This window comes from Aptenodytes patagonicus, chromosome 11, assembly GCF_965638725.1.
Source record: "Aptenodytes patagonicus chromosome 11, bAptPat1.pri.cur, whole genome shotgun sequence".
Lineage (NCBI taxonomy): Eukaryota > Metazoa > Chordata > Aves > Sphenisciformes > Spheniscidae > Aptenodytes > Aptenodytes patagonicus.
Window position 1 is genome coordinate 1,127,809 of NC_134959.1, and position 27,725 is coordinate 1,155,533.

General features: G+C 56.3%; 3 protein-coding genes across 8 annotated transcripts in view; 1 reads left to right on the forward strand and 2 right to left on the reverse strand.

Moving 5' to 3' along the window:
* WWP2 (WW domain containing E3 ubiquitin protein ligase 2) overlaps positions 1–15,797 on the reverse strand; it is a 47,303-nt gene extending 31,506 nt beyond the window's left edge. For 2 of the 3 annotated variants that reach the window (XM_076348870.1, XM_076348867.1), the window contains exons 1-6: positions 15,736–15,797; positions 12,253–12,336; positions 11,354–11,501; positions 10,940–11,058; positions 3,546–3,683; positions 2,597–2,693 (exon numbers count right to left, since the gene is read on the reverse strand). In XM_076348870.1, coding sequence (XP_076204985.1) covers positions 2,597–2,693; positions 3,546–3,683; positions 10,940–11,058; positions 11,354–11,501; positions 12,253–12,336; positions 15,736–15,775 — 626 coding nt within the window. In that variant the 5' untranslated portion in view covers positions 15,776–15,797. Of the gene's footprint in view, positions 1–2,596; positions 2,694–3,545; positions 3,684–10,939; positions 11,059–11,353; positions 11,502–12,252; positions 12,337–13,257; positions 13,281–15,735 lie in introns of those variants that run through there. The other variant, XM_076348869.1, reaches the window with a different exon arrangement.
* Positions 15,798–15,905: 108 nt separating this feature from the next.
* On the forward strand, positions 15,906–18,811 carry NOB1 (NIN1 (RPN12) binding protein 1 homolog). The gene is made up of 9 exons (XM_076348915.1): positions 15,906–15,988; positions 16,066–16,198; positions 16,355–16,488; positions 16,560–16,631; positions 16,769–16,906; positions 17,004–17,222; positions 17,570–17,667; positions 17,811–17,955; positions 18,212–18,811. Exons 1-9 carry the CDS (start codon positions 15,911–15,913, stop codon positions 18,479–18,481), a joined length of 1,287 nt encoding a protein of 428 aa, XP_076205030.1. The 5' UTR covers positions 15,906–15,910; the 3' UTR covers positions 18,482–18,811.
* Positions 18,812–24,749: 5,938 nt separating this feature from the next.
* The window catches only part of NFAT5 (nuclear factor of activated T cells 5), a 69,276-nt gene continuing 66,300 nt past the window's right edge, over positions 24,750–27,725 (reverse strand). For all 4 annotated transcript variants that reach the window (XM_076348873.1, XM_076348872.1, XM_076348874.1 and 1 more), the window contains one exon: positions 24,750–27,271. The gene's annotated coding sequence lies outside the window, so the exon portion shown is untranslated. The remainder of the gene's footprint in view (positions 27,272–27,725) is intronic.

Here is a 27,725-nt window from a genome sequence, read left to right on the forward strand (position 1 = left end):
CGAAGAGGCGCCTGGCTCCAAAACCCCAAACCTGGCTCTGGCGCTTGGCTCCAAAACCCCGAACCCAGTTTATTCCTGTTACCCACCCCCTTCCAGCTGACCCAAGACCCATCTCATGGCTTGTTCTCCACGGCCCTGAGCAACGCCCCGGCCCCTCTGCGGTAGCAGGCAGCACACCAGCCATGCAGCACTGCCTGCCTCTCCCCTGCCTGTGCCAGGGCTGCAACCAGCGACAGCAGCTCCCCCAGCCTTTCGCTGCTGCTGCGTCACACCAGAAGCCACATGCCCGGGGACATCCCGCAGCCACACGTGGGGCTTCGCAGAGCAAGGGGTCTCACAAAGGGATGTACTTCATCTGAGTGACCCGGAGGTGTGTCTGCCGCCTGCCCTCAGGGATGCTCGTGCCCGTCGCTAGCTGAGCAGTGACTTTTGGACATCACACAAGCAGAGAAAGCAAAGCATGCTGCACTGAAGAAATCACTTGAGTTTGCACAAGCTCCTGACAGGTGACAGCAGTTTCTCACAGCCGTGCCTAGATCGCAATACCCGACGTGGCTCGCGAGCCAGAGCCTCCCCGCAGAGCGAGCAGTGAACCAAGCTACTTTATTCTCTGCTGTCATAAGAGGCCCCTTTGGCCACCACAAGACAAGTGGGGATTGTAGCAACCCTCTCGGCACCCACAGCACCAGCCCTCAGCCAGGGACCTCTGGGCTCTGTTTTCTCTGCACACAGAGGGCTGTGGAATTTCACACCCTGTCACCAAGATTAGCAGCAAATCCCAAGATGACATTTGTTCAGGAGAAGAAAGAGAAGCCCTGACCAAGCAGTTTCCCTTGAGGGGACAGTGTAGAAATAGCTGAGGAGCAAAGAATGACCCTTTTCTTTCCGTCCTGCCTGCGAGCGAGTTTGCCAGCATCCATCACCAAGCCCATGAAAATAAACATGGCTCTGCATATAAACAGAGCAAACATCAAACAGCATTCCCATGTGCAAAGGACCCGTACTCCGCTCTGGAGAAGGCAGCTGCCTCCATGGTGGGTACGTACAGCAATGCTCTGCCCTATGGAGCAGTACTACATCAAACTGTGGAGTTATGTCCAGAACAACCCTAAATTCAGGTGAGCCTAGGATTAATTGAAAACTGGCTACTAAGTTTCCCATACCAGAGCAGCCATGGGATTTTTAATGATTGCAGGCACACCTGGAAGCTCTCTGAAGGTCCCCTGCATAAGTACTGGCCAGACCTCACCATACTTCTCTCGCACGCTCACAGGTCAAGACGACACCAAAAGCAGAAACTACTTACAGACAATCGGAAAGCAGTCGGGAATCAGAAATAAGCAGTCACACCTAGTGACCAGGCTGAGCCTCCCAAACTAGAACTTTCTTTGCAGGCTTTCTAGCCCCTCTTGAAAGCTAAGTGGCCGCAAAGTCCAGCTCCCATCAGGACACTGAGCACTCTCTCACCCGTGAGAAGGCTTTAACACTCGGACAGCAGGAATCAAGAGGAGCAGCCACAAGAAAAGGACACAAACTGTGTTCAGCAATCTGGTCCCAATTTCCCATCCCACTCCCTCCTTGGGTGGGAGACAAATAGGTGATATGGAGGGCCAGGGTCACTTTTTAGAGCCGAAAACATTTCTCCCCTTTGCTCATCTCTTGTATGTGCCTGGCAGATAAAGAAGGAGCAGAAGAGCTCAAGGTGTGGGGCTTGTTGCTGAGAATGCTCCTAAGCCTGGGGGCACGCAGAGCCTCGTATTGGGCAGGCTGCAGGCGCCCTCTCTACAGGCACACTTCTAACCAGAACATCTGTATAGGCTGCTGGGCCACTGCCATGCTCTGGAAATATAAATAGGTGTTAAATTCAACTCCATGTTGACAGTGTGACACGTCTCTCGATAACCACAGCTCCAAAAGGAGCAGCGCTGAGCCACTCCAGCCCAGCGAGAAGGCAAGGAAGGGCACCGTGCCAGGCACAGGATGGCCTGGTGCCCAAGCATCTCATTTCCTTTGGAAGCAGCTGTTATTTCTCTGCAGCTCTGCTTGCTCTGCTTCTCCTGCTCTCCCTGGACCTTCGGAAGCGTCCCCCTGTGACCATCGCCCAGACGGGCATTGTGCTTCCCAGCCTGGCCCAGTGCCTGGCCAGGGCTGTGCTCGAGGCAAGAGCTGGGGTCCCCGTAATCCCCATTTGAGGGGACCCCTGCAGATTAGCCCTTTGCTGGTTTGCCTAGTCACAGTCTGCCCCACACCTCCCTGATAGACCATTCCCTCACCTGCCAGTAGAGCAACTGGTGGAAACTCTCTGGGTCATCACAGACCTGATATTCCTTGAGAAACAAATACTTTAAGAGAGGCTCAGGTCAGCCGCACCCCGGCCCTATGGCCACCCCTCAGCACCTCCCAGCTCTGCTGTCCTCCAGGTGGGCCAGCCCACCCCTGCTCCACACCTCCTATGGGCTGCTTTGCTGGGGGCTCACTGGGAGATCTGGAGTGGGGTCCACCGCACAAGGATGATCCAGACACTTCTCAGCTGCCTCACAGCCGCAGCAACCACCCAGTAACGGACTGACAGGTGCTGCCAGCACAGGACCCTTACCTTGGTCTGCTTCCAAAGCAGTTTGTACTGGGAGGCTGGTGTCTGCCCTCTGTGGCTGCAGCCATGCTGCTGGGGTCCCGTCCAGGCACCTGGGACCCTGAATGAGTGGAGAAAAAGTGGGTGAAGAAAATGACTGAGGCACCCACTAGTTCTAGCCTCCTTCCTTCCCTCCCTCCTTCCAGAAAGGAGACCCAAAAGCACAACAGCTCCACATACTGCAGGACAGACCCACCAGCACACAAGGACCCCCTGCCCTTACGCTGGGGTGCTCTCCTCTCCCACCGCTGTGCAACAGCATAGCCTGTCCCCACAGCACCCCGTGGTTCTGAGCGCAGCAGTAGGGAACGTAAACGCAGGACTTGGCAGAACTGGCAGCACCAGGAGAGCGGCTGCATTTAAGACTCCCAGATTTCACAGGCTTCATCTCCCAGAAAGGAAGGGAAGGAGCCAAGGGAAAGCAATGCACCAGTCCCTGCCCAGCACAAACTCTGCTTGCTCCCCAGGCAGCCCTGACGGGTCAGACATCAGTCCGTGTCTCTACGCACCCTCTGCCATGGGAAGCCCTTTTCTGAGCAGTTCATTAAATACAGAAGCCATTTCCCCAGCCCACATGGGACAGAGAGGGAAGGGGTTGAGACGCACGGGCGGCTGGTGGAGGGCCCGGAGAAGGGCCGCTCCTCTCACACCGGCAAGGAGGCAGGGCGTGAGCTTGTCGACGCTCCCGCTCCTGTCCCACCACATGCTCGCTCCCACAGGAGCCCGTGCACAAGCCCAGAGCTGGGGCGGGCAGGGGCTGGAGCCTTACCTGGGAGAGGAGGTGGCTGCTAGCACTCAGACGCTTGCTCAGAGGTCCTGGGGGCCGTGCTCTCAGCCCCAGTCCTCTCCCCGCCACTGCTCACCGCCTCGTGCTCAGAGCCACCGCATGCATGCGGAGACGGGCGGCACTCACCCTCTGTCACGGCACTGCCATTAGGCAAGCTTCCCAGATCAACAGCAGGCCCGTCCAGGAAAATCGTCAGCTCTCCACCGGAGACAACGCTGCCTTTGTTCTCTGTCTGCAGGTCCAGGGTGAGCTGCCTGTTCTCCACTGTGGGAGACGAGGGGACATGGAGAAAGAGACCAAGCAGTCACCACTCAGGATGCCAGCCGTGATGGAGGATGGCTCCACCACCCCGGCTCCCCCATGGGACGGGACATCAGCCTCCTGGTCCCCTCCAGGTCTCCCCACACCCCCAAAGGACAATGTGCCCGCTCCCTCAGGGCCAGGTGTCCCAGCGAGCACCGCCGGCATTGGCCCCACACCTACAGGTACCTACCACCATCGCCAGAGGACACCTGGCCAGCCCCACCACCAGCTCCCAAGGAAGACCCTCCTTTACCAGCCATTGCTCACAAAGCGGGGTCCCTCCACAGGGGTGGAGCTGCCCCAGGGCCCCCGGCCGCAACACAGCCGAGACCACCATCGCTCACAGGTCCAGAAGCTGGAGCTGTAGGGGAGATCATGGCAGAAAAGCCGAGGGATTCGGCTGGTTTGACACGACACAAGGGGCAAAAAGGGTCCTGCATGACAGTGACCACTGGCAGGTGCCTGGGACACGAAGCAGGCTGATGGCTACATGCCCAACTGTGCCTGAAGCCCTGGCCCGCTGCAGAGGAGCGAGCGGGATCTTTCAGAATTGGGGGTATCCTCATGCCACCTAGAAAACCCAGGTAAGCAGCAAAGGAAAACCCCAGGCACATCCCTCCATCCTCGTCCCCGTGTATCGGTTCCACTGAATGCAACTGTCACAAAGGGCTACCCCCAAACGCACAGAAACACTCCGCTGCGGCATGAGACCGCCTTCGCAGAAGCTTCTGGAGTGGGTGGCATGGACTGGGAGGCTCTTGGAGAGACAGCCGCCAGCTCCACTCCCCTCCCTCATGAGCCAATTTGGCTCCAGCAGCTTAGCGAGACTTTGCCAGTCACAGCTCCACGCACAGCTGGACACTGTGGCTTCGCTCAGGGGTAACGGCCCTGGGAACACCGCTCACTGTTCTCCCCTCGGGCATGGAGCAAGGGGCTGCAGCGGCAGGGAAGGGGAGCCGACAAGCCGCATGGTGCCATGCGCCAGGGCACCCAGCAGCTGCTTCGAGAACCGGCACCTGCCCTGTTTCACCGACATACGTTGGCAGCTACGGCTCTCTGCCTCCACGCACCCCAGGACAGACACCCGCCACCCTTCCAGCTCCTCCGAGGCCTCCTGAGAGCTCCCTACTGCACATGGACAGCAGCAAGCGGCATCCCTGGAAGCCACCAGCACCCAGCACTGCTGGAGCAAGGCACAGTGCGAAGGGGCTGCCTGCACACCTCCCACAGCCTCCTCCAGCCGTGCACACAAAACCACCTACTGCAGAGCCACGTCCCCACAAGCGATGAGAGAACAACACGACCCTCAGTGCCCACAGGCAAGCAGGGCTCTCGCACCGTCGTAGCAATGCCTGCCGGAGCCAGCAGGACTGAAACACCCTGCTCCGCCACAGAAGGCCAGAAAAATTTGGCTGCGCCAGCCTGGGACACCGGCCCAGACACTTCCTGACTCATTTGCTCAAATAATATTTTTATTATACACAGATTGCTCATGACACAACGGCACCATTTTTTAGCAACCTGCTTTGTCCCGGTCCGCCGTGTGGACAGGGTGCGGTACCTGCCTGTGGGAGCGGGAGGAGGATGGGAACAGGCTCCCCATGAACCCCTCGTCCCATCTCTGGCTCCGGGGTGAGACATGCTGACGGGGCCCCAGGTTGTGCAACTGCCACCCATACAGCACCTACGGCTCCCGGCTGCCAGCCCAGCACTTGCACAGCACCAGGGGTGAAGGCACAGAGACCACGGTGCCGCTGCGCACTGGCCTGGCCGTTGCCAGGACCAGAAGCAGCCGTGCACCTCTCATGCCAGCCCGAAGAGCAGCTCCTGCCCTCCCTCCCTGTCCAGAGCTGCCCCTCCCCGCAGGGCGCCTGCCAGCCTCGCACAACTGGGAAGGGACACAAAGGGGACGGAGAAGGGGTCCGGCATGAGGCCGGTCACAGCAATCGCACCACGTGCACCGGCCCATGGCTGTTAGCCGTCCTTCCTCCGGAGCCGACCAGCGCTGTGAGGGGGAGCCCAGCTGCAGGGCAGGCAGCTCCGTGCTGGGATTCACCACCCCCTCCTCCAAGCGGTCTCTGCCCTGCAGGGCACTCAACAGGCACCCCGAAGCCCAGCGCCACGGGGTCTGCAGGACAGGCTGCACTCGTGGATCTCCTGAAAGTGTCTCAGGATTTTAGTGCCAAGGAGGCAGGTGATCCCTCAGTGCCCGGGGTCTGGGCGCAGCAGGAGCACATGCTCACGGGGGCACAGCACCGAGGTTGGCGCCCAATTCTGTCGCTTGTTACTCGCCCATCATCAGACAAGGGATTCTGCTAAGCCTGGTCTTACCCATCTGCCTAAAGGAGTTGCTCTCGGTTTGCTTCCAAAGGAAACCGACCTCACAGACCGTTTTAAGAGCCTGAGATAGAAGATGCTACTAAGCGCGGCCAAAAACCAGAACAAATCCAGACCCTGTTTCTCCCCAGCTGCTCCAAGCCATAGGAATTTGCATTTTCTCCGAGCTGTGTGGAAGTCGTACCCGCACACTCCGGGGGTCCCCTCCATCCCCCTCTGCGAGCGCCCAGCAGCCGAGCGCGCCGCTCTCCCCGCCAGAGCTGCACAAGCCCTCATTGTGCAGGCGCCCAGCCGAGGGGGCAGCAGCGCAGGAGCAAAGACAAGGTGTCTCCAAGCGGAGGATGTGAACATGAACCTCCCAGCCGGCTTCCTTCTCCCCCTCTCCACCCCCTCCAGCTTTTTTAAAGAAAATAAACACTAGCAGAACCTTCCATTCACTGTCCCAGTCCAGCACACGGGACGCACAAAGGGACATTGCTGTTGCACCAACAGAGGGTCCCCTGAACGGCTGAGCACAAAGGCCGCCTGTGTCCCGCCGGCAGCCAGAATGTCAGAGGGATTATTATTATTTTGGGAGGGGGTCGGGGGGTGATTTGGTCCTGAATAAGGTCTCAGTTCAGCTACTTCCAGTGCCCCGCACGCAGCATCAGAGCTCCCATTTAGCAGAGGTGAGCTGGAATTCCCACCCAGCCCATTAAGCGGATTTACGGTTCCACGAAGCGAGGCTGGTAGCAGCCAGCGCGATAACGGCCCCGGGCTGAGCCCAAGCCCTCCGGGACCTCCAGGAACCATACGCGTCTGACGCCCATGGGCACAAGCACCAGAGAGCTGCCGCACGGGACAGGGCAGCCCCTCTGCCTCTTCCCTGGGTTGGGTGGCTCCGTCTTCGCACACGCAGCCAGGAAGATTTCCAGACAGACAGCCGGACGGTGCTTCCCACCCTCTCGGCTCCCCAAACCCTCTTTGCACAGTTCCACTGGATGCAAAGGCCAGTTTCCACTCAAACGGCTCCACGCGATCAAAGCTGCATCCACCATCGCCCCTTGAGAGCAGCCCCCCGCGGAGCAGCCGGGACTGTCACTTACGCAAACAGAAGATAAGCCGATCCTCTGGGCTATCCTGAAAACCACGCACTCCAGCCAGCAACCTACTTGCCCCCCATCAATCTGCAGAAGAATCAAATCCCAGAGCCAGAACCCTGCCCTGAAAGCACTCTGGCACTAGACAGAAAAAGCAGGGCAGAAAATAACATCAGCGGGGCCACTCTCAGCCCCAGTGGGAACACTGAGCTGTGCCAGCTTCCCCCGGGTCTTGGGGCCCCGGAGCTACCCCAGAGCTCAGGGCTGTCAGGCAGGCAGCACCACTCACAGCACCCACCTCCCTGCTGCTTGGCAAGTTAAGCCTAGCTTAACCTTTGTGCATACCTGCAGCGGAAGGAATGACTCCATGCTGTGGCTACAGTCCCCCTGGGAAGAAGCAGGGGGAAGTCAGACCTTCCAGAGCCATCCCTAAACCAAGGAGGAACCCAGAGTTTAGGGGAAGGAATAATCTTTACTGTCCCAGGTAAAGAGTAAAAGTCTCCCCAGGCAGCGGGAAGCTTTGCCCCTGCTGCTGACCCAGTCTCAGCCACCGCAGCTTAGAGACAACTCGGTCCCACTCCACTCCACCCACTCCCAACTGGCAGAGCTAGGTATAACCAGGAGGACCTCAGGCTTCTGCTTTTTTCCTCTGAACCATCACAGCCCTGGGAAGGAAGACAAGATGGGAAAAGAGTCAAAGAGCCTGCTATCTCTGACCAGGGGCAGCTGGCTGTCTGCAAAACAGACCTGGCCAGGGCACGGCAGGACCAGAGCCAGCAGACCCTGCCTACTCGCTGGCTCAGGCACAGAGAGCAGCCTCCCATCCAAAGAGAGCCTGGAGGTGGCCAGGGCACGGGGACAGTGCTGGTGGTCACAGTCCCATCAGCTCTGCAGGACACTCGGGACGCGACACCCGAAAGGTGATGCGGGGTAGGCACAGTCTGACCCCCGCTGTGACCCACTGGCTTGGACAACCAGTTTTACAGGACTGTTGCCCAGCTGCTACAGAGCCAGCTCACTGAACAGTCACCTCAGCCAGCCTGTGCATTTGCCTTCATGACTCCTCGCTAAGAACCTTTCCTGCCGGGCCATGCAGCAGAGCTCCTTTGACAGCATATCCACGACTGGGGGGGGAAGCTGCAGCTTTCCAGAGGTTTGGGGGTTTGCTGCTGGCTTCCTGGAGGGTCCCACGAGGCCACGGCTCCAGCAGCTCTGCCTGGGGCGCAGCAGCAGGGAAAGAAAAGGCTCCGCAGGATCTGTAAAACCCTGGCATGTGGTGCCACTCAAGAAACAGGAGCCTGTTGATGTAACTTGCAACCCGAGCGGCGAGCAATAAAAGCGAGCGCTTTCATTTGCGAGCTGCAGCCTGGCTCACTCTAGCGCCTGCACAGACATCCCTGCACACAGGGGAACCAGCAAAAAACAGCGAGGCCCAGTATTGGCTTCCAGTGGCAGACCGTGGCACAAGGCCGGCTGGGGACATTCCTCAGGCCTTGCAGGAGAAGCAGGCGAGGAGCTCCCGGAGCCTGGGAACAAAGAGGTGCCTCTGCAGCAGGCAGCAGCTCGGGGGCCGGGGCAGGGGGCCGTGCCATTGCAAATTAGCTGTTTTATGGGAGCCCTGGGAGCAGCTCCGTGGAAGGCTCCAGCTCATTTTCTGTGATTGAGCCCATTCTTACCCACCTCTCCGTCTCCCTGGCCAGTCCCCTCCGAAAGCGGGAGGGCGCTGCCTGCCAGAGGAGAGGCCCTGGAGGCGCCTGCCAAGGCAGTGGGAAGCACAGCGAGCCCGAAATCAAGGCTGGACCTGCCCGGAGCAGGAGCTCCCGTCCGACAGCTCGGGCTGTTAGCTCCAGCAGGCTCTCCCCATCTTCCCAGGAGCTCAGGCCTGACCGGGCTCGTTGCTGAGCTCTTTTTCCAGGCTCCAGGCCTCAAAGCCGAGACTCTTCCACCTGAAGCGAGGCGTGCTTGGCAGGAGGGCCGACAGAAAGAACAGGGGGAACTCCAGCGTCTTCCTGGCAGGCGGGAGCCCTGCACGCACAGCCACAGACGTCACCGGCAGCGAGAACACTACCCCTGCCCAAAAACAGAGCAACCAGAACAATTCTTCCGCACCAAGTAGAACAACTACAGGAACATAAACCAAAGGCCACAGCTACATTCACATTATTGGTAACTTACAGAAAAACTCACCAAAACCACAACAAACCCAACTAAGCTAGAAAGCGAGTCTGCTGCCCGGCAGGAGCAGCCCTTGGGGAAGGCACACTCCTGCTGAGTGCTTCCCAGGAGGGGGAGATGGCGGCCAGGCCTCCACCAGTGGGCACACGCGTTTCGGTGCCTTCGCCACGCAGAGGGTTGCGGGCTGCATTAGGACATTACTTGTCCGACTCGGGATGGCTTGAAATCCCAAATGGCCTTTGCATGCCCTTGTGCGACCTGACCCCTCCCCTAGGCTGGCAGGCAGAGGGAACAGGCTCCCCTCCTCTCAGCAGGCGAGGAGCCTCCTCGAGGAAGGGGTCTCCCAGGCGCCCAGGCTCCCACGGGACCTCTGGGGGCCCGGCAGCAGTCCGTGGCCCACTCAGAGCTGCAGCAAAGCCCAAAGGTCAAGCAGCGCATCTGCAGAGGAGGGAGCAGACACCAGGCTAGACAAGATGGGCAGACGAGAGCACACGGCTCGTCTGGGCAGTGCCGGCTGCCCCCAGCCCACGGCAGCACCTTCCTGGCAGGGTAGGGCAGGCTCTGCAGCTTTAAGAGTCCTCCCTCCCAGCCCAAGGTGTCAAGGAAAAATCTGACACGTTTTTCCTGGTGGATGTTAATGGACAAGCTAGAACAGCCAGTTGCCTTTTCCATTCATTTTCCACACAGCCCCCTGGGACGCCTGCTAATGAAAGAGCCGATTGTGCCCCTGCAGAGGAGCAGGCAGGTAGGGCGGGAGCAGCGGCGGCTCCAGGAGCCCAGCACAGCAGGGTATTCGCACAGCTCGGGAAGAAAAAGCTGCAGAGGAGGGTGCCCTGGGGCAGAGACCTCCACTGCAGGCTGCCTGGCAACAGCCCAAGCAACAGGCAACCCAGCCCTGCAGCTACCCGGGGCAGACGTTCAGGTCCTCCAGGCTTTGCGAGATGACGGCAGCAGCAGCAGAGCTCCCTGCATGGCCCTCGCTGCCCCAGCAGGACAAAGTGCCGCTCAGGGGCACGGCAGCCCTGCCCGCCGCAGGGAGCACAGCGGGGACACCATCGCGGTTTCGTAGCCTGCAGCTGGCAGTGCCAGGGGGAGCAGCTCACCCCAGCCCCTCGCACAGGGGAGCCTGAACCAGCCCCGTATCCCCCTGGGGCACAGGAGGCCCCTCTCCCCGCTCAATACCAGGTCTGTCTCTCGCAAGCGGTGGAGCTTTGCTTGGAAAAGACAGAGCGAGCCTTTTCCAGCCCCGCACAGCCGCTTGCGTGGCCCAAGCCCTGAATGCCCACCTTTATGCGGTAGCTGCTGTCACGAGCCACACTCTGGCGACCACAAATGGCAGCAAATAGCTGAGGGGTTTGTGTTTCCATGCAGGCTGCGGCACCCTGGCTAACGGAGGCATGGCTTCCGTCACGCCCCAGCCCACCGGCCCTGACAGGCGGCCCAGGGTGCACAATGGCGCCTTGTTCCCTCCTGGGGCAGGGGACTGCATGGGAGCCGCTGCGGCCACCGCCTTTCCTCCCCACTGCGCACCTATGGGGCAGGTGAGGCGGCAGGACCCTGCGGACCGTGGGGCCCCCAACCGAGGCAGAGGCCGAGGGACCCCAGTGGGGTCCAGCTTTTACGTACGTTTCCCACCACTCTTCAGCAGGTTGCCGAGGCTGACGGAGGCAGTGCCCAGCAGCTCGTTCCTCAGGGTATGGCAGCTCCACACCTTCAGGTCCAAGTGGCTCTGAGCCGTGACGTTCCTGCAGAGACCAGAGAAGGGGGCCATCACCGTGGCCTCATCCCTGCTCGGGGAGCGGGCAGTGCCAGGCCCGCCAAAGCCAGGGAGCAGAGGGAGGCGGGCAAGGCCATGGGGCAATGGGAGACACCCCCCTCCCACCGCCCTCCCAGCCTGGCTGTCCCTGGCAGCGTCCTTGTCTGGGGGGGCAAAGATCTCCAACATCTGAGCGGCCCCAGCCGATGGCACAGTGGGGTACACTGGGGAGCACGGGGCCAGCCCTGGCACCAGCCCCACACCGGGGAGTCATGGAGACTTACAGGACAAGGATCTCATTCCACAGCAGCTCAGAGCTCCCCATCTGCTTCCCCGTCTTCTTGGTCTCGCTGGGCAGCCCGTCACCTGCCACCTCCACGTAGCAGTTCATCCGTGACAGGCGGCTGTGTGCCTTGGGCTTCACGGACACAACTGGGCAGGGGGGAGAGGCAGAGGGTCAGGCAGCTGCAGGGGAGACCCTGTCCCCTGCCCCACACACACACACCCCATCCCTGCCAGCTCGGGGTGCCACGACTCACCGCAGAGTCAAACTGCTTTTGGGAAAGGGGCAGTGAGGAGCGATTCTCCTGATGGCAGCAATGGCCGCGTCCAGGTGCTCCCGTCACCAGCCCCCAGTCACTGCCTGTCCCCAGCTTCACCCACGCCTTGGCCCCACACCCAAAGGCTGCAGGAGTGTCATGGTCCCCACAGGCACCACCCTACCCCAGGGCTTGTGGGCAAGGTGGGGGCAAGGGGGCTCTGCCAGAGCCGCTGGGTAGAGGCACCCACCAGACGAGGCTCGGCTGCCCCCCAGGCCAGCGGTGCCCTGCGCAGGGGCTGTGGGGCAGAGCCGGGGACACGGCTCAAGGGGACGCAGCTCCAGGCGTCGGGAGCCATCTCGCGGCCACGGGAGCACCTACGCGGCCCTGGCAGGGCCACAAGAGCCACGTCCCGACAGCAGCCGGGGAGAGGAGGCGGTGGAGCCCAGCCAACGGCCGCTCTGCTTCCCTGGGCGCCCATGGGGCGCAGGGCAGTGCTGGCCTTCCTCAGCCCCTGCTCCCCCCCAGAAGGTCTCCCAGCCCAGGGTGCAGGCAGACCACTTGCCCGGACCAGACACACTCAAAATCCACATTCCCCACCGCGGGACTCCCGACTCCACCTCCAGCAAGGCAGCAGGACCCACCTTTCACGGAGAGCTGGAACTTCTCGCAGGGCAGCCCAGCCCTGGCCCTGCTGGAGCTCGCAGCGGCCATGGCATCACCCCTGGCTGGAAGCAGAGACAGAGGAGACACCTCAGCACCGCTTCCACCGTGCAGAGGAAGCCGGGGCTGCACTGAGGTCCCAAGTCAGCCCCCCGAATGCAGCCCGGCTGTTACTGCAAATGACCCACGCGGCCGGGAGACTTGGCAACCGACAGGCACACGCCAGGTAAACACAGGTTCCCTCTCACTCCTGATAAACCAGCCCTGCACCGCAGGCAACGGCAACGCTGCACCTAGGGAGAGAAACTCCCCTTCAACGGCGCCGCCATGGCCTGAAGAGATTCAAGCCAAGCTGGGCAGCGCTCAGCCCTGCGGACACCCCATTTGGGTGGCTGCAGCTCACCCCGACCCAAAGGTCGCTGCCGATCACAGCCGGCACGAGGACAGAGCAGTCTCCAAAGCCTTCAGCAGATACGCTGTCTCACGCCCTGCTCTGGGCTGCCGAGCAGCAACACCGGCTCACGAGCAGCCTGCGTGGCCACCATACAAGGGATCCCTTGGAAAGCAGGAGGCAGTGACACCAGCAGAATAGAGGAAGGTCCAGTCACGGTACGGGGAAGCAGCCGCATGCCTCAAGGACAGCCTGGGTCTCTTCCTGGCAGCAAAATCCCACAGAAAAATCTGTCCCGCTACTCTAACACACTGTCGAGGGAACGGGGACCGCAGCTGCTCTGAACACAGAGAAGGATCACACTGCAGAGAGCAGGCTACAAGCCCAGACCTCCACTTCCCCAAGCGCTCACCACTTCCTCGCTCTCCGGCACCACGTCACCATCACCACAGCGCTTCCCCCTGCCCCTTCTGCTGCAGCTTTCCCCCCCGGAGTCACCCACCAGGGACAGGGAGTGGGCGGGAAGGACGCAAGCTGTAACACCCGGGGACGCTGGCAGAACACGTGGCTGGGTACCTCTGCCCAAACGACTGACCACAAAGTAGAAGGATGAGGTCATGTATCACACAGAAGCACGAGGTGCTCGGTCTGGGGCCAGAGAGTCAGCTATTGACTCGCGCCGTCCTCCTGAGCCTGCAGGCAGCAGTCCTCCTCTCCGCACTTCCCAGGCAGAAGAGCTGGAGAGGATGCGCTGAGTGCGGGCGCCTGCAGTGGGTGTCAAGGTCACGGACCAGAGGGTCCCTGCCTGCGCAAGCCCCCAACACAGCGGGGCAGACAGAGGCATTTGCTGCCCACGCCCAGGCAGGAGCAAAGAGGAGCCTCAATCCTGTCTCCCAGGGCAGCAGCGAGGGCTCAGATGGGGTCAAACCTGATCCCCCTCCCAAGCCACCGAAGCCAAGAGCACCCCTCCTGCCCGGCCCTGGACCAGAGTGCCTGCCAACCTCTCCCTCCCCTGATCAGCGGGAGGGAAGCATGAAAAGGGGAGAAGGGCACCTCGAGCAGCTCCAGCCTCTGCCACCTCCCCTCTCATGCAGGAGTCCCTCTCTCTCTTCCCTGCCCTCTCCCCACACCCCCATTAGACCTCACCAAGCTCCATCTCAAAGCCAGGTTCCTTTTTAAATCCCCTCTCATGGGCCAGGGACTCCACGCTCCATCCCCTTCTCCGTGCCAGCCCCATGCGACCTCACCCCCCCCAGCACAGCAAACCCTCCCGGGACTCCGTGCTCAGCCGAGACCTGGCCGGTGCCTTGTACGATCCCCACCTCTGCCTGGAAAACCTCGTTTGGTACCAGACTTGCTGCTGTCTCGGCTCTGTCAGATGGTGGCTGGAGGCTCGCTAACACATGCCGATCTCCTCCCCCTCACGAGTGGGGGAGAGCTGACTTACGGAGGGAGGTCTTTCACGAGACTAATTGCACTTGCTACTACTACAGTTACTCCTACTCCAATTAGCCCGGCCCACAGATCACCCTGGCCTTCCCTTAGGATATTGTTATTCCTCGTGTTTGTTATGACTCCCCAGCTCCGCATCACCACTTATTTCATTAGCGCCATTAAGCAGGCCCACAGAAAACAGCCCGGCACACGTGCCCCTCCTAAGCAGCACCTCCTGCCCCAGCCTGTGACCAGCCCCTGGGCTAGACCGACCGGCCAGCTTGTCCTTCAGGGCCTCTCACCCTAACGTTAGTCACCCACGCCCCCAGAGTTATTGTGGTAAGACCCAAAGGCTCACTCCCCTGCAGCGGGGACTCTGGATCCCGTGTCCTCCCTCGCAGTCACGGGTGCCGCTTTTGCTCTTCTCCAGCTGTCCCCCACGGCGATGCCAGCCTTGCCGGCCCTGCCGCCCGCTGCCAGCCCTGCCGCCCGCTGCCAGCCCCGCCAGAGAAGGCAATCCAGGGTTCCCAGCCCTCGCTCCGCACACATGTCCCCTCACGGCCCTGCCGCTCTCCCCCATTCCCACTGTGCCCCAGTGCCGGGCTGCCGACCAGAGCCCCCGCGACGTGCCTGCCCTGCGCTCGCAGACTCGCCTGAGCATCCCACGACAGAAGAGGGCCCCGGGCCAGGCCGGCCGCCGGTTTCCTCACTGCACCCTCCCGCGTAAGATGACAACAGAGACCCTTCCCGTTTGGGCTGCGTTCATCCCTTTTTCTTTTAAACCTTGACTCTTTTTCCCCACTTCCTCTCTTCCTGATCCTCCATCATTTCACTATCGCTCGCTTTAACTTCCCTGGCCACGTGAAATACCCCTCAGCTACCAGAAGGCCCCTCCGCGTTCGGCGCCGTTCCCCAGGCGCAGCTTTCCTCCCCCACCGGCCTTTTTCCACCCCCTCGGCAGACTCGGCCTGTAACCGGCGCGGGCCCGGGGCGCTCCCTCGCCGACAGCCACACGCGCGGGTTTCCCTCTTTCCAAGACCGAGGCCTCCCCTCCCCTCCCCTCCCCTCCCCTCCCCTCCCCTCCCCAGCTTCCCCGGGCGTTCCCGCTGCCGGCGGCCCGGCCTCGCCTGCCGGGGGAGCGGGCAGCCCTGCCGCCGTCCCGCTAACGCGAGGTTTACCCGCGGGACCGCAGAGCGGTGGCGGGGCCTGGGCAGCGGTCCCGGGAGCCGGGCACCCCCACCCGCCGCCGCCGCCGCAGGGACCGGGCCGGGTCCTGCCCCGCAGCCGGAGCCGGGGGCCGGTTCGCCCCGCACAGAACCGGGCCGGGCAGCGACGGCCGCGGCCGCCGGGGAGGGCGAGAGGGGGCAGAGCGCCCCCGCCACGGCCGGGCTCCGCGGGCCGCGCCCGCCGCCCGGGGGCGCCGCGGAGGGGAGGCGGCGGCCGGGGCAGCCCTCCCCGCGGGCCCCGCCGCCCCGGGCCGGGCCTCGCCTCGCCGGGCCGGTACCGCCCCGGGGCGGGCAGAGCCCGCGGCCGAGCGGCGCCCGGGGCGCCCCGCCAGGCCCTGCTCGCCGGACGGACCGCTCCGGGAAGCCCCGACCTCCCCCCGTCCCGTCCCGTCCCGTCCCGCCGCCCGAGTTACCGGCAACCGCTCCGCTTCCGGCTCCAGCGCCCGCCGTCATGTGACACCAGCCCGTCACCTGACCGCGCCGCCCGGAAGCGGTCACGCGGGCCGCGGCGCTGCCGTTCCCGGCCTGCCCCGCGTGGACTACAGCTCCCGGCGGGCAGCGCGGCGGCTACGGGTGGCGGCGGGGGCCATGGGGCGCGCGGACATGGCGCGCGTGGCGCACGTCGTGGCCGACACCGGCGCCTTCCTCAGCGCCGCCCCGCTGCAGGTACCGGGGGGGGGCCGGGGGGAGCCGGGGGGGGCCGGGGGGGCCGGGCCGGGCCGGTCTGACGGCGCTGCCCGCAGGACATCGCGCAGAACCTGTACACCGTGCCCGAGGTGCTGGCCGAGATCCGCGACAGGCCGACGCGCCGCCGCCTGGCCGCGCTGCCCTGCGAGCTGCGCCTCCGCCGCCCGCGGCCCGACGTCCTGCGCCTCGGTGAGTACCGGACCCCTGCGGCCCGGCCCGGGCCCCTGCGCCTCGGGGAGGCCCGGCCCGCCCGGCTCCCCGCGGCCCAGCGAGTCCCGGCCCGGCGGCTCCCTTTTCCTTCCCTCCCCGATCCCTTCCTCTTCCCCTTCCCCTTCCTCCCCGCAGTGACCGACTTCTCCAAGAAGACCGGGGACTACCCCAGCCTCTCGGCCGCCGACCTGCAGGTGCTCGCCCTCACCTGCCAGCTGCAGGCCGAGACCGACGGCCCCGGCTGCCTCCGCTGGGAGCCCCAGGACAAGGTAGGGCCCACTGCCGGGGATGGGGCCCCGTCTCCGGGGTGCCCCGCCGACCCCCCGTGCTGCCTCCCCAGGTGCGGCTCAGCTCCACCCCACGGCACCCCGAGGCCCCCCTGCACCTCGCCGGCTTCCATCTGCCCGCCAAGGTAAGGGACGGGGACGCAGCGCTCCGAGGTAGGGCGCTGGGGACAGGGCCCTCCAGGCCACGGGGATGGGGATGCAGCCCCGCAGAGCCCCCGGGCAGCGGCAGGTGAGGGACACCCTGTCCTGTGTCCCCCCACAGCACAAGCACCCGGGGAAAGGCCAGCGTCAGCCCAGCCCCGAGAGGAATGCGGTCCCATCTGAGAGCGATGAGTTCAGCTCCTTCCGCTACTGGCGAGCCCCCCTGCCCAGCATCGAGGAGGAGCTGCAGGAGCTGCTGGTGAGACCCAGAGCCTCCTCTCCTCACTGTCCTTGCTACCCTGGTTTCTGACCGGGAGCGTGGCGTGTGCTATAGCTGACCGTCTTCTCCACCCCAGAAAGCTCAGGCCATCTCCATTAGCCCAGAGAGCACTGAGGAGCACCAGAGCTCTGAGGATGGGGCCAGTGCTGAGGAAGAGGAGGACGAGGAGGAGAGTGATGACGAGGGTTGGATAACGCCCAGCAACCTCAAGCAGGTCCAGCAGGACACGGGGCACTGTGACACTGCTCCTGTCGGCGTCCAGGTCGGCTGCGTCACCACTGACTTTGCCATGCAGGTGGGTGCTGGCTCCTGCCCTGCACGGGACCGGCTCCGGCCTCAGGAGCACGGCGGGCTGGCAGGGTGGGCTGAGGGCAGATTCTCAAATTACTCAAAGCTCCGGGCTGGTTAAACCAGCACACCGAGACAGAGGAGCGCATTGCCGAGTCCCCTGGACAGGATGAGAGCAGCTTTGTGACAGCTCCTTTTACCGTAAAAGCAGTCAGTTCTCTCCGCTGCAGAGGCCTCCGCAAAGCCCGTTGGCATCGCTTCTGTCAGCCTCTCGCTGCCTGGGCTGGCAAACCCCGGTTAAAGCTCCTGGCAGTCCCAGCTCACGGCGTCCCGGTTTCTCCCTCCTCGTTGCAGAACGTGCTGCTGCAGATGGGCCTCCACGTGCTGGCTGTGAACGGCATGCTGATCCGCCAGGCCAGGAGCTACATCCTCCGCTGCCACGGCTGCTTCAAGTGAGTGTGCGTGCGCAGAGCGGCGCTGCCCTCGGCGCGGGCGTGTGGTGCTTGCTGGGGCTGGGTGGATGATCCTGCTCGTGGGCTAAGCCTGTATTCCACAGCCCAGGGAGCAGTAAACCCTCTCTGTCCCTGTCTTGCAGGACCACTTCAGACATGACCAAGGTTTTCTGTCCCCACTGCGGTAACAAGACCCTGAAGAAGGTCGCAGTGAGCATCAGCGATGACGGGAGCCTCCACATGCATTTCTCCCGCAACCCCAAGGTGCTGAACCCCCGAGGGCTCAGGGTGAGTAGCTGTACGTCGCGTGCTGGGCAGCTGCTGCCGGGACAAGGGCCTGGCCTGTGGCCGGTGGGTTGGAGGGAACCGTTGGCAGGTGGGAATCAAAGCGAAGCTGTGATCGACCTCCAGACGTTCCACTTGACCCCAAGGCTTTCGGGCTTCGTTTGCTCAGTTCTTCCCTAGAGGCCTGCAGTCATCTTCAAGTCCCTTTGAGCAAGAGTTGCCCCTGAAGCGAGTTTAATGACTGCTTTTCTCTTGGCAGTACCCGCTGCCGGCCCCGAAAGGAGGGAAGCACGCGAACAACCCTCACCTGGTGGAAGACCAGCCCTTCCCGCAGCAGCGGCTGTCCCGCAAGGCCAGGCAGAAGACCAACGTCTTCGACCCCGACTACATCGCCGGGGTCTCGCCCTTTGCGGAAAATGACGTCTACAGCCGCGCGGCCAATCTGCAAATCCGGGACACGGCCCTGGGCGCTGGCAGGAGGCGCCTGAACCCCAATGCCGTGACAAAGAAGTTTGTGAAGAGGAGGTGAAGGGCGGGACAGGGCCCTCCGTAGCCGGTGCTGCGAGGGACCATCTGCCTGGGCCTTGCACGTTGCTGCCCAACGCCGGATGGCTCCGGGAAGGTGAGGCCTCTCCCAGCACCCTTCCAAAGGCAGCCGCCCTGGGCAGGGGCCGGGCCTTTCCTTCCACGCTTCTCTGGTGCCTGAAGAGTGGCCAGCGGCTGGGGGTGATAGTCATTGGGTCTGGGGAGGCTGTGACCCGGGATGGCCTGCCAGAACCAGGGGGAGCCGGGCAAGGTGGTGGCTTCCCTGCTCAGCCCCAGGCAATGGCTGCGTTGCTAATAAACACAAAAACCCATAGCACCGTGGCTCAGTCTTGCTTCTGTGGTTGCCTGTGCCAGGCTCACGGGCCGGGGTGTGCCTTTCTCTGAGCCTCAAGAGGAAGAGGAGGCCGAGGGAGGGCTTCTCGGGGTGTTTTCTTTTGTCCCATGGCACCACAGTGCCACTAACGAGGGGGGTGGGTAGCGAATGGCTGCAGCAGGGCTGGCAGCTCCAGGGGGGGCAAAAGCCAGTGGCAGGGTGTTGCATTTGCCCCCCCACCCCCCGCAGCACGGCCATGTCTGACCCTGGCAGCGGGCACACGGCTGAAGGGAGAGGCACCGGGGGAAAGCCTTTCAGATCGATCTGCTTAAACCTTTCACAATGAAGCATCCTGCCCAGCTCGCGGAGTAACTGCAGTGTTTCTTCTTACCCCAAAATTACAAAATTACCGATCCTGGCTGCCGGCCCCACACTCCCGCTGGAGGTTACATCCCTGCAGCAGGAAGGGGAACACGCACCTGAGCCTCAGCAACCCCCAGATCATTTTTAGCATCATACACCAAAGATGCGGATAAAGCGGGACCGTGCTACTTCTGGAGAGGCAGTTAATTCCAGTCATCTCCGCTTAGGACCTCTGGCATCGCCTCCCTCGGGCAAAACAGCCCCCAGACCATCCCCAGGGAGCCCTCTGCATCTCCCCTCGGGTCCCTCAGAGACACGGCCCTGCTCTGGGTGGACTACGGAAACGATTTCTTTGAACGCTCTGTGATTTGCAGCCGGGGGTTGGGTAGTACAGATGGTTACTTTGGACTTAACACAAAATGGGAAAGAAACGTCACAGCATTTTTTTAGAAGTGCACACACGACACAGTGCCCGTTCTTATGCAAGAACTCCAGCGGGACACACCACGGGCACAAATCATCGCAGGCTCCTGCCTTCCCAGTATTTCCTGACCCGGGCGCCGTATGGTTCCCAGATGGGTTGATTCCGTACTGAAGAACGGATGCTTTCTCCCAGCAGAGAGAAGATGCCCTTGAAAAAAACACAGCAAGACTTTACACTGCAAAATGAAAACTTTCATTGTTTTATTCTTGACTGCAGCTGTTTACAGAAATATAGTTGCGAGTATACAAATGTCCCAATAGAAGCAAAATATTTTTATTTTTTAATATTCAACAAGTTATCACAGGATAGCTAAAAACATAGATGCAAATGAAATATCCCCTCATAGAACAAACTGAAAACACCGGGTATCAGTGCTTTGAAAATCCCAACTACGAAAGCCATATACACAGAAATGCACAAAGGAATATCTGGTGCTACTTTCACATTGCAGGACAGTGGAAGAGGCAGCTCAGCGGTCGATCAGTGCACTCCAGGAACACATGGCAGAAAGGCGGGCAAACCACTCAAAGATGCAGCTAGTAACAGAGGTAGAAAGCTCTGCTCTGAAGGTTTTTGGAGCTTACTCATTAATAATGAGCTCAAATGTAAGTATTTCAAATCACCTCATTTCAAATAGTCTCCAGAATTAAAAAAAGCTTCAGGAATACTGTGGTCTACCAAGCAGGATCCTGGAACGCGTTCCCAGTTCTGCGACACCCAGAAGTGCCGCACTCTCTCCTTTCAGAAGGGAGCTTCCCCCCGAGCGCCGTTATCCCGACCTCCGGGACAGCCGCGCTCCTGCGTGGGGACCCACCTGCACGAGGGACACTCGGGCCGGACCTTCCCTGACTCACAGAGGGGCAGTTCCAGGGACTCAGAAGTAGTGAGGGCCGTTTGCGTGATCTGAACACAGGACCCTTCGCTAATCTGAATCCTGGATTATTATATTCCCACAGCTGGAATATTTTACCATGGGCTGCTGCTGGGTGTCGGAGTTTAGGAGTCTGAACCAAGCACTCGCAAGAGTGTCAGTGAGTGTCCCACAGCAAGCAGGGAAATCCTCCGATTCCTCACCCCTGGCCCAGTACACTTGGATGTTATGAGGCAATTTCATGAACTGTAACAGCAAAAATTACAGCAGCTCTCCGTCTCCGGAAGCAGCGGAGACCGGACCTGCAAACCGATGGCTCAAAGAGAAGACATAAGGACATTTGCTTTGGCAGAGGTGCTTTGATGAAGCCTGTACCAGGACAATAATGTCTATCGATCAACCTCATGCCATGCTGGAGTGGAACACACCTGATTTTGGCATGAAGAGTCGTGGTGGACAGCATACATGCCATTGGTTTTACAATCTGGATTTCTTTTAGAGTTTAATTTCTCACGCAATCTGTAAGAAATCGGTACAAGTCGGGGCAGGGTTCCTCACGGCTAGAAACCAAGGAGAGCTTTCACCAGCTTTCAGGGAGAGAGTTTTCTAGATAGTGACTGCTGCAGTACAAAGTCAGTTAAAAAAAAAAAAAAAAAGAAAATTAAAGATGCCTGCCTTTATCAGACTAGAGGAACAACACATTAGGCTTCACCTTCCCGACCCAAACCAACCCAGCTGAGCAGCAGCCGGGACCCTTTGCTACGCGAGAACGATTAATAACCCCCCGCTGGGAGAGAGCTGCTGGTGTCCGTCCAGCTCCTCCGGAGCAACACAACCACCCCCGTGTTCCCTATCTGCACGAGCGCTGGGAGACTGAGAACGGAAAAGGTCCCCAAGTCAGGGGTCACCGGAGGAAAGGTGGCAGGGGAGCACGCGGACGCAGAAAGCCTGCGCTGCTGCGTTTCCCGAGCCCAGCCACTGGGCAGGCTCTCGACCAAGGCTGTCAGTTCTACTGTTTTGCTAACGCATCTGCGATTATTAATAAAAAGATATAAAAATACAAAAAGTGTACAGCTGTTTTAAACCCATGGGTATTAGTGACATTCACAAGCAGAGCAAGTTTCTGGAGCAACATTACCAACAGCGCCACAGGTACAGTACTGAAAGGTGTTCGTACAGCTATTAATTAGTTACTACAAAAACCTTGGTAAATAACCTCACACTAAGGAAAAGTAGTATTATTTCAGGTTTATAAAAATGTAAATGTAACAGTATTATATGCGAGTGTCTACTAATTATTTATATATAATAGATATACGATTGCTCTATATACATATATATAACCCTAGAATATACAGGCATTGCGTATGTACATACCTATACAGATTATAAGAAAGGAAAAGCCTCTCCTCCTGCGTAACCCCTCAGAGCCCCATACACAACTAGAGAATTTCACGAGTACACTTCTACAGGAGTTTACCTGCTGCTGCATTTCTCCTCGTATCTAAATAACATTTATCACGTTTCCAGCAGGGATCCTCTATCCTCGATTCTCAGCCTGCAGTGGGCATAGACAGGCGCGCCTCTGTTTGCAGGCTCAGGGGACTACCGTCATACGCAACCGGCATAATTGGTCTGAATACGAACGTGAAGTGCTCACAATCTATCCCAAAGGACTACTCCAAATTAAGACAAAAACCCCAAACAAACGAAGCATCTCAGTACCGGTTTCCTTTTAGTTTCTAAAAGGACGGAGCTGCCACCAGGCCCTCTGGAACACAAAAAAACACCTATTCCTTGAAAATAAATTTTGCACTAATGAGAAGTCACCAGTGATCAGTATTTCTTCTTCTCACCTTCCACCTACAACTCATAGCTCAGAGCATGCAAAGCAATTCATTCTCCTTGTTCTTGCTCTATCACTCAGATAAATGTCCGTAATCCCTTGTACTCCTCCTGTAATTACCCTGAAAAAGGAACGCAGCAGTTTGCCATGCAGAGGCATGAGATTCAAAACCTGAAAATTCTTTTCTAACTTTTTATGAATGTGCACGTGCATGCCTGCACACACACACCCACCCTTGGGGCAAATTACGTGTAGCTTTTTTAGTCCAATAGCAACTTTTTTGATTTTGCTTTTTAATAAATCACCTTTCCTGCTACTCAAGTAGTGATTTAAACTATGTTTTAAGACAAATGCGAGCTTCTGACTTTGGTGTTCTTTCTGAGGACTCTGGAAAGATAAGAAGATAATAGAAAAATCTATTCAGACAAGTTTTCTTTTTAGAAACTATATCCTAAATCAAAAGCACAACAGAAGCTTTAAAAAAAAAGTTCAACTTATCTAAATTAGGGGAATGTCCACTGATACAGCTGCCCAGACTCTTAGTATTTCCAGTAAAAAAACCTGCCAAAGTAATAAACGCTTAACTGTACATGCTTTATTCTATCGTAAAACTAAATAGGAAGTAACCACCCTGTCAGTAATTAAAAGTAATTATAATAAAATGGTTGGTGATTAAACATCCACTTTGAAACAGCAAGGCTGAAATTATTTCTTGAACTATTTTTATGTTAAAATAATAGCAAAGCATTTGGCTTGAATAACTGCTGAAAGATCAGACAGTGAAGAGGCAATTAGTAACAAAACGAGGTCTTGCTAATTAAGCACAAAGCACCAATAACTTCCTACCAGAGGAGATGTTTAGCTAATAACTGTGTATTATGCGTTATTCATATGATTTTTTTATATACACACACACACAGAGTGTGTAAGCAGACAAGAGAACGTATGCAGAAGTCACAACTGGTGGCTAGCAGGTACGTTTCCCTAGATTTTAATCTGTGCCAAGAAATCGCTGTTCTGTAAACCACCACGTACCACGGATGCTGTGCAGAGAGCGGACCACGGGTGCTGCAGAGGCATATACAGCTGGAGAGTACAGCCCACATTTAATAGGGAGGATCAGATTTAACGGTTCTTTAGGAACGAGCTCAAGCAGCAGAAAAAACAAGATACAGAAAACCCATCCCAGCAATGCAGCTCTGCAGTTTTTCATTTTTCACCTAGTAATATCGTCTATATTTATTTGCTGCTTTGTGGATATGACAGTAATTTCCCCTTTATCATAATGTCAGGACCTTTAAATTTATAGAGACTAATGTCTCAGTATCTTCTAACTTTCTCAACCAACATGGACTAGACGTGATACCACCACCTCATCTCTGCAGGCAAGCGCTCCATCTGCTCATAGCTAACAGCCACGCCAGTGTGAGCATGCAGAGGAGTAAATACAGGGATAAGGGGAAAAAAAAAAAAGCAGAGTAAGCTCCAATTATCAGTATCAACTGCTTAAATTGCAAAAGTAAATGTTCAGGACTCTGGTAAAATACAGATGTGGCTCACACTGTTCTTGGGTCTTTCTGCCATGAAATCCTGCAGCCTGTCTTTAAGCTCTTTATTGGTTTATCAAACCTCTCTTTATCCTCTGCGTTTGCAAGCAGCAGTTCAAGCACTAATCAACCACTGAGCAATCTCTTCATTCATAAGACAAATACTTTTTGTAACCAAATCACATGTTCAAAGTGTTGTACATTTAAACACTGACCTAAAATGAACAAGGTAAGTTTAACACAAGAAAGGTGTTATCCAGAAGTGAAAAATGTAATAGCACAGCCCTTTTTTTTTTATTTCTTTTTTTACATTTTTTTTTTTCTCTTCTCTTCATAAGCGACCTAAAATACGCACACAATTCAAACATACCCTTCCCCTAGAGCTGTAGCAGTCTTGGTATGAAGTTCTCTTTTGGACACCCATCTTGTTAAGTGGAGAATTGGTCCCTGGTGACTTGGCACTGACCAACAGCACTTCAACATAGGGATACACCCCTTCGGAACAACGCAACAAATTGAAGCAGCACACAAATGAATTTATCATTCCTATTACTTCTTCTGTGTATGAAGGCCCCAGATGACACCCAACAGCTTGTCCTGGGACTGTGATCCTGCAAAAGCCACCAGTTCAGTTTTGAATAACTGGCTATCGACTTCCACGACCATCTGGAAGTTGTTTCGGTCCATAATTCTCAGTCTTCTACATAGCCTCATATAGCATTTAGTCAATGCTAAAAGATTGCTGTTTTCATGTCATGAACCATAACAGGATTTTGTTAGTATTTTGTCTTAGCGGGGGGGGGGGGGGGGGGGGGGGGGGCAAAAAAAAAAAAATCACAGAAAGAAAAAGTATGGTTCAGGGTTATAAAGCAGCTCTGGACATTATGAAGCAGGGAATTCTTTTTATCATGATTAAAATTTTAAACAGTCTAGCATAATCATAAATTAAGAGTTAAAACACAGAGGCGCTAATAATAAAATATTAAATAGACAATGATAGTGGATAAAAGCTGAATGGCTCATTCTGAATGAAACCCCATTGCTTTATATACGCCTAAATGCCTACGGGTTTCCTTACTAGATCGTATTGCTGAGTGACAGACACATCAAAACACACAGTGAAGCTTCTCATAGCCAGCTGGAACAATAAATTGCCTGATGGAATGGCGGAGAGATGAACAAGTTATTTATGTTGCAAAAAGTACTTAAATACTCAATAAAGACATAACAAACCCCACCCCACCCCACTGTTATCAGACGCCACGTTGTGGTAGAACATCAGACAAACTCACAAATTTACCACAAAAATGTGTGGCAAAAAGAATATTTTATATATATGTATATATATAAATTTTTATATTTATGCCAATGTACTCACTCAGTACAAATAGCAAAATAGTATACCATTTCCTAAATACAAAATATAGCTTTCCAAAAAAATGAAACACACATTAGATATAAACCATCCAAAACTTGAACGATTGAAAACTGTATTCAAAATTAAATGACCCAGAGCAGGTCTCTTTCTGAAAAGTTCCCTTCATATCGGCAAGAAGCCTTACTACTGAAAACGTAATTCAATGCCTCTCAATGAGAGAGAGAAAGAGAGAGACAGAAAGAGAAAGTGAACGTTATGACAGACTGACAAACAGGAAAAACCATTAAAACAAACAAAAACTCTACACGGCTCAACTAAGCACACAAGTTAAGGGAAAAACACACAGTAAACAGACTAGAGTAACTTAAAAACCATTTACAGACTATTCTTTGTTATTTAAAATAACAAAAATGAAAAATGACATGATACCAACTACACTCTACCAAGGCATAATAGCCATACATGACAGCTGTTTGGCTCTAACTGCAGCAACAGCTTTCTACGTGCAGAAGAAGAAACAAATATCTGAATGAGGCTGTAGTGAGATATCACAAAACTGTCCGGATAGTTGGAGCACCCAAAAAATTCACATGCCTCACAATACAACTGCATGGTCTGGAGTGGGTTGTTTTTACATTCCGTAACATCAGTCAATTTTTTTTTTTTTTTTTTAAATTGAGACATGACAATCTAGAAACTAGACTTGGGGACTGTTGGTATTAAAAAAAAAAGAAATCACTTCAAAACTGCGATGAGCTCAATACGCCACGAAGATGCAACAGCTCAGGATGAAGTGAAATTTTCAAGAATGCTTAAAAATGATGTAATTTGCCCCCTACTTGGAATAAAGTCAAGCTGGAGATTTACATCAGTAACAGCTGGAAAATGACTGGTTAAGGGGGATTCCTGCATTGAGAAGGCGGAGAAATTGCTTCCTCTTTCCTTAATCCTTGGTTATTTGTCAAAGCTTCTCCTGACTAAGCAATTCAATGGCATGGATTCCTAAAAGCTGCTTCTGATCTTTAAAGCCAGTAAGATATTTATGTCTTTTTTAAAAACACTATATGAAACTGAGGGAGAGAGAAGGAGCATCACGAGAAGAATGAAAGGGAGAAGGCTGGTCTGAGAATGGATAACGCAGCTTTACCGAGTTCTAACCCATACAGTCAGAGTGAGAGACACAGAGGAGTTCTTTCCTCGGCCAGGCAGAATGTTCCTTTCTATCTGAAGGTATTTTAGAGGATAAGATTTTAAAAGCAAAATTTAATTGAAAGTTCCCCTTCATTTCTTCATTTTGTTAGAGCCACCAAACCCTTGCGCTATGTACAGTTACATGTAAGAGACATAGAAAACCGTTAATCACATTCTCAGATGGGAAGTACCCACCTCTGGCTATCTACAGTAGCAAGCAATTCTCTGCTTGTTTATTAGTTACCAATATTTTTCATTGCCACCTACTGCAATTAACAAATCGCAGTATTAGCTCTCCCACTCAACTGTAAAACATGCGATCCCTTCACTTACTGACAGCTATGAGTCACGGCTCATGTCACAGGCATTCGATGTTTCTGCTTCACAAGCTTTTCTAGTCAAAAGAGGGGATGTGAAGAAGGAAGAGGAGGAAGAAAAAAGTAAACGTGGTAACGTATTACCTTCTAACAACAATAATAACTGACCAGATATGCTTTAAATTGAAAGAGCACCCCACTGTTAATGAGGTTTAGGAATCTAGTAACAGTACAATCCCATGCCCTAGTAAGACAAAGCATAGCTTTTCAGCATTATTGGCACTACAAATCCCAAATACTATGGTCATAGCCTTAGGTGCTAGACGCTGCAATTGGCCACGTGTGTGCTCTTTAGAGAAGAGGGCCACTTTTTGACAGAAGCAATCAGGTCCACACAGCCTAATCCAGAGTCGGAAGGTCTGAGAGGATCTGGGAAATCCTCACTTTTTTCTTCACAGAATTTCTGCAGGAAAAAACAAGCAAGCAATAGAAGTTAGGCATTATTAATAAAAGTCATCATCTTACTTCTATGTAGTTCCTTCATCTTGAAAGTGTCCTTCACAATCAGACATGAAACTATGAGCGAATGTCAGAATGCAGCACTCTTTCACAGAGCAGGATTACTCTCCTCCCACTCTTTTTTTTTTTTTTTAAGTTCATAACTTCATATACAAAACAGTTTAGATTAGAAAATGAAGTGTATCACTTATGTGAAACTTAGGGGGATTTAGGATGGCAACACAGTTAACTAGAGCCAAGTTACACCCTGTGGACAATACTAGATTCCAGAGTCTTCCTGGTTCTTGCTACTCATTTGTAGTCAAAGCCTCTTCCACCTCTCTAAAAAAGGCACCTTCTAAGAGCAGAACGTTTCCTAGTAACAGCTGATTGTGACAGCTCACTTCTAACAAAGACTC

Coding starts and splice junctions, on each gene's coding strand:
- NOB1 (XM_076348915.1), top strand. CDS start 15,911: ATGGGGCGCGCGGACATGGCGCGCGTGGCGCACGTCGTGGCCGACACC. Junction 16,632..16,768: donor GCTTCCATCTGCCCGCCAAG/GTAAGGGACGGG, acceptor GTCCCCCCACAG/CACAAGCACCCGGGGAAAGG. Junction 17,223..17,569: donor CCACTGACTTTGCCATGCAG/GTGGGTGCTGGC, acceptor TCCTCGTTGCAG/AACGTGCTGCTGCAGATGGG.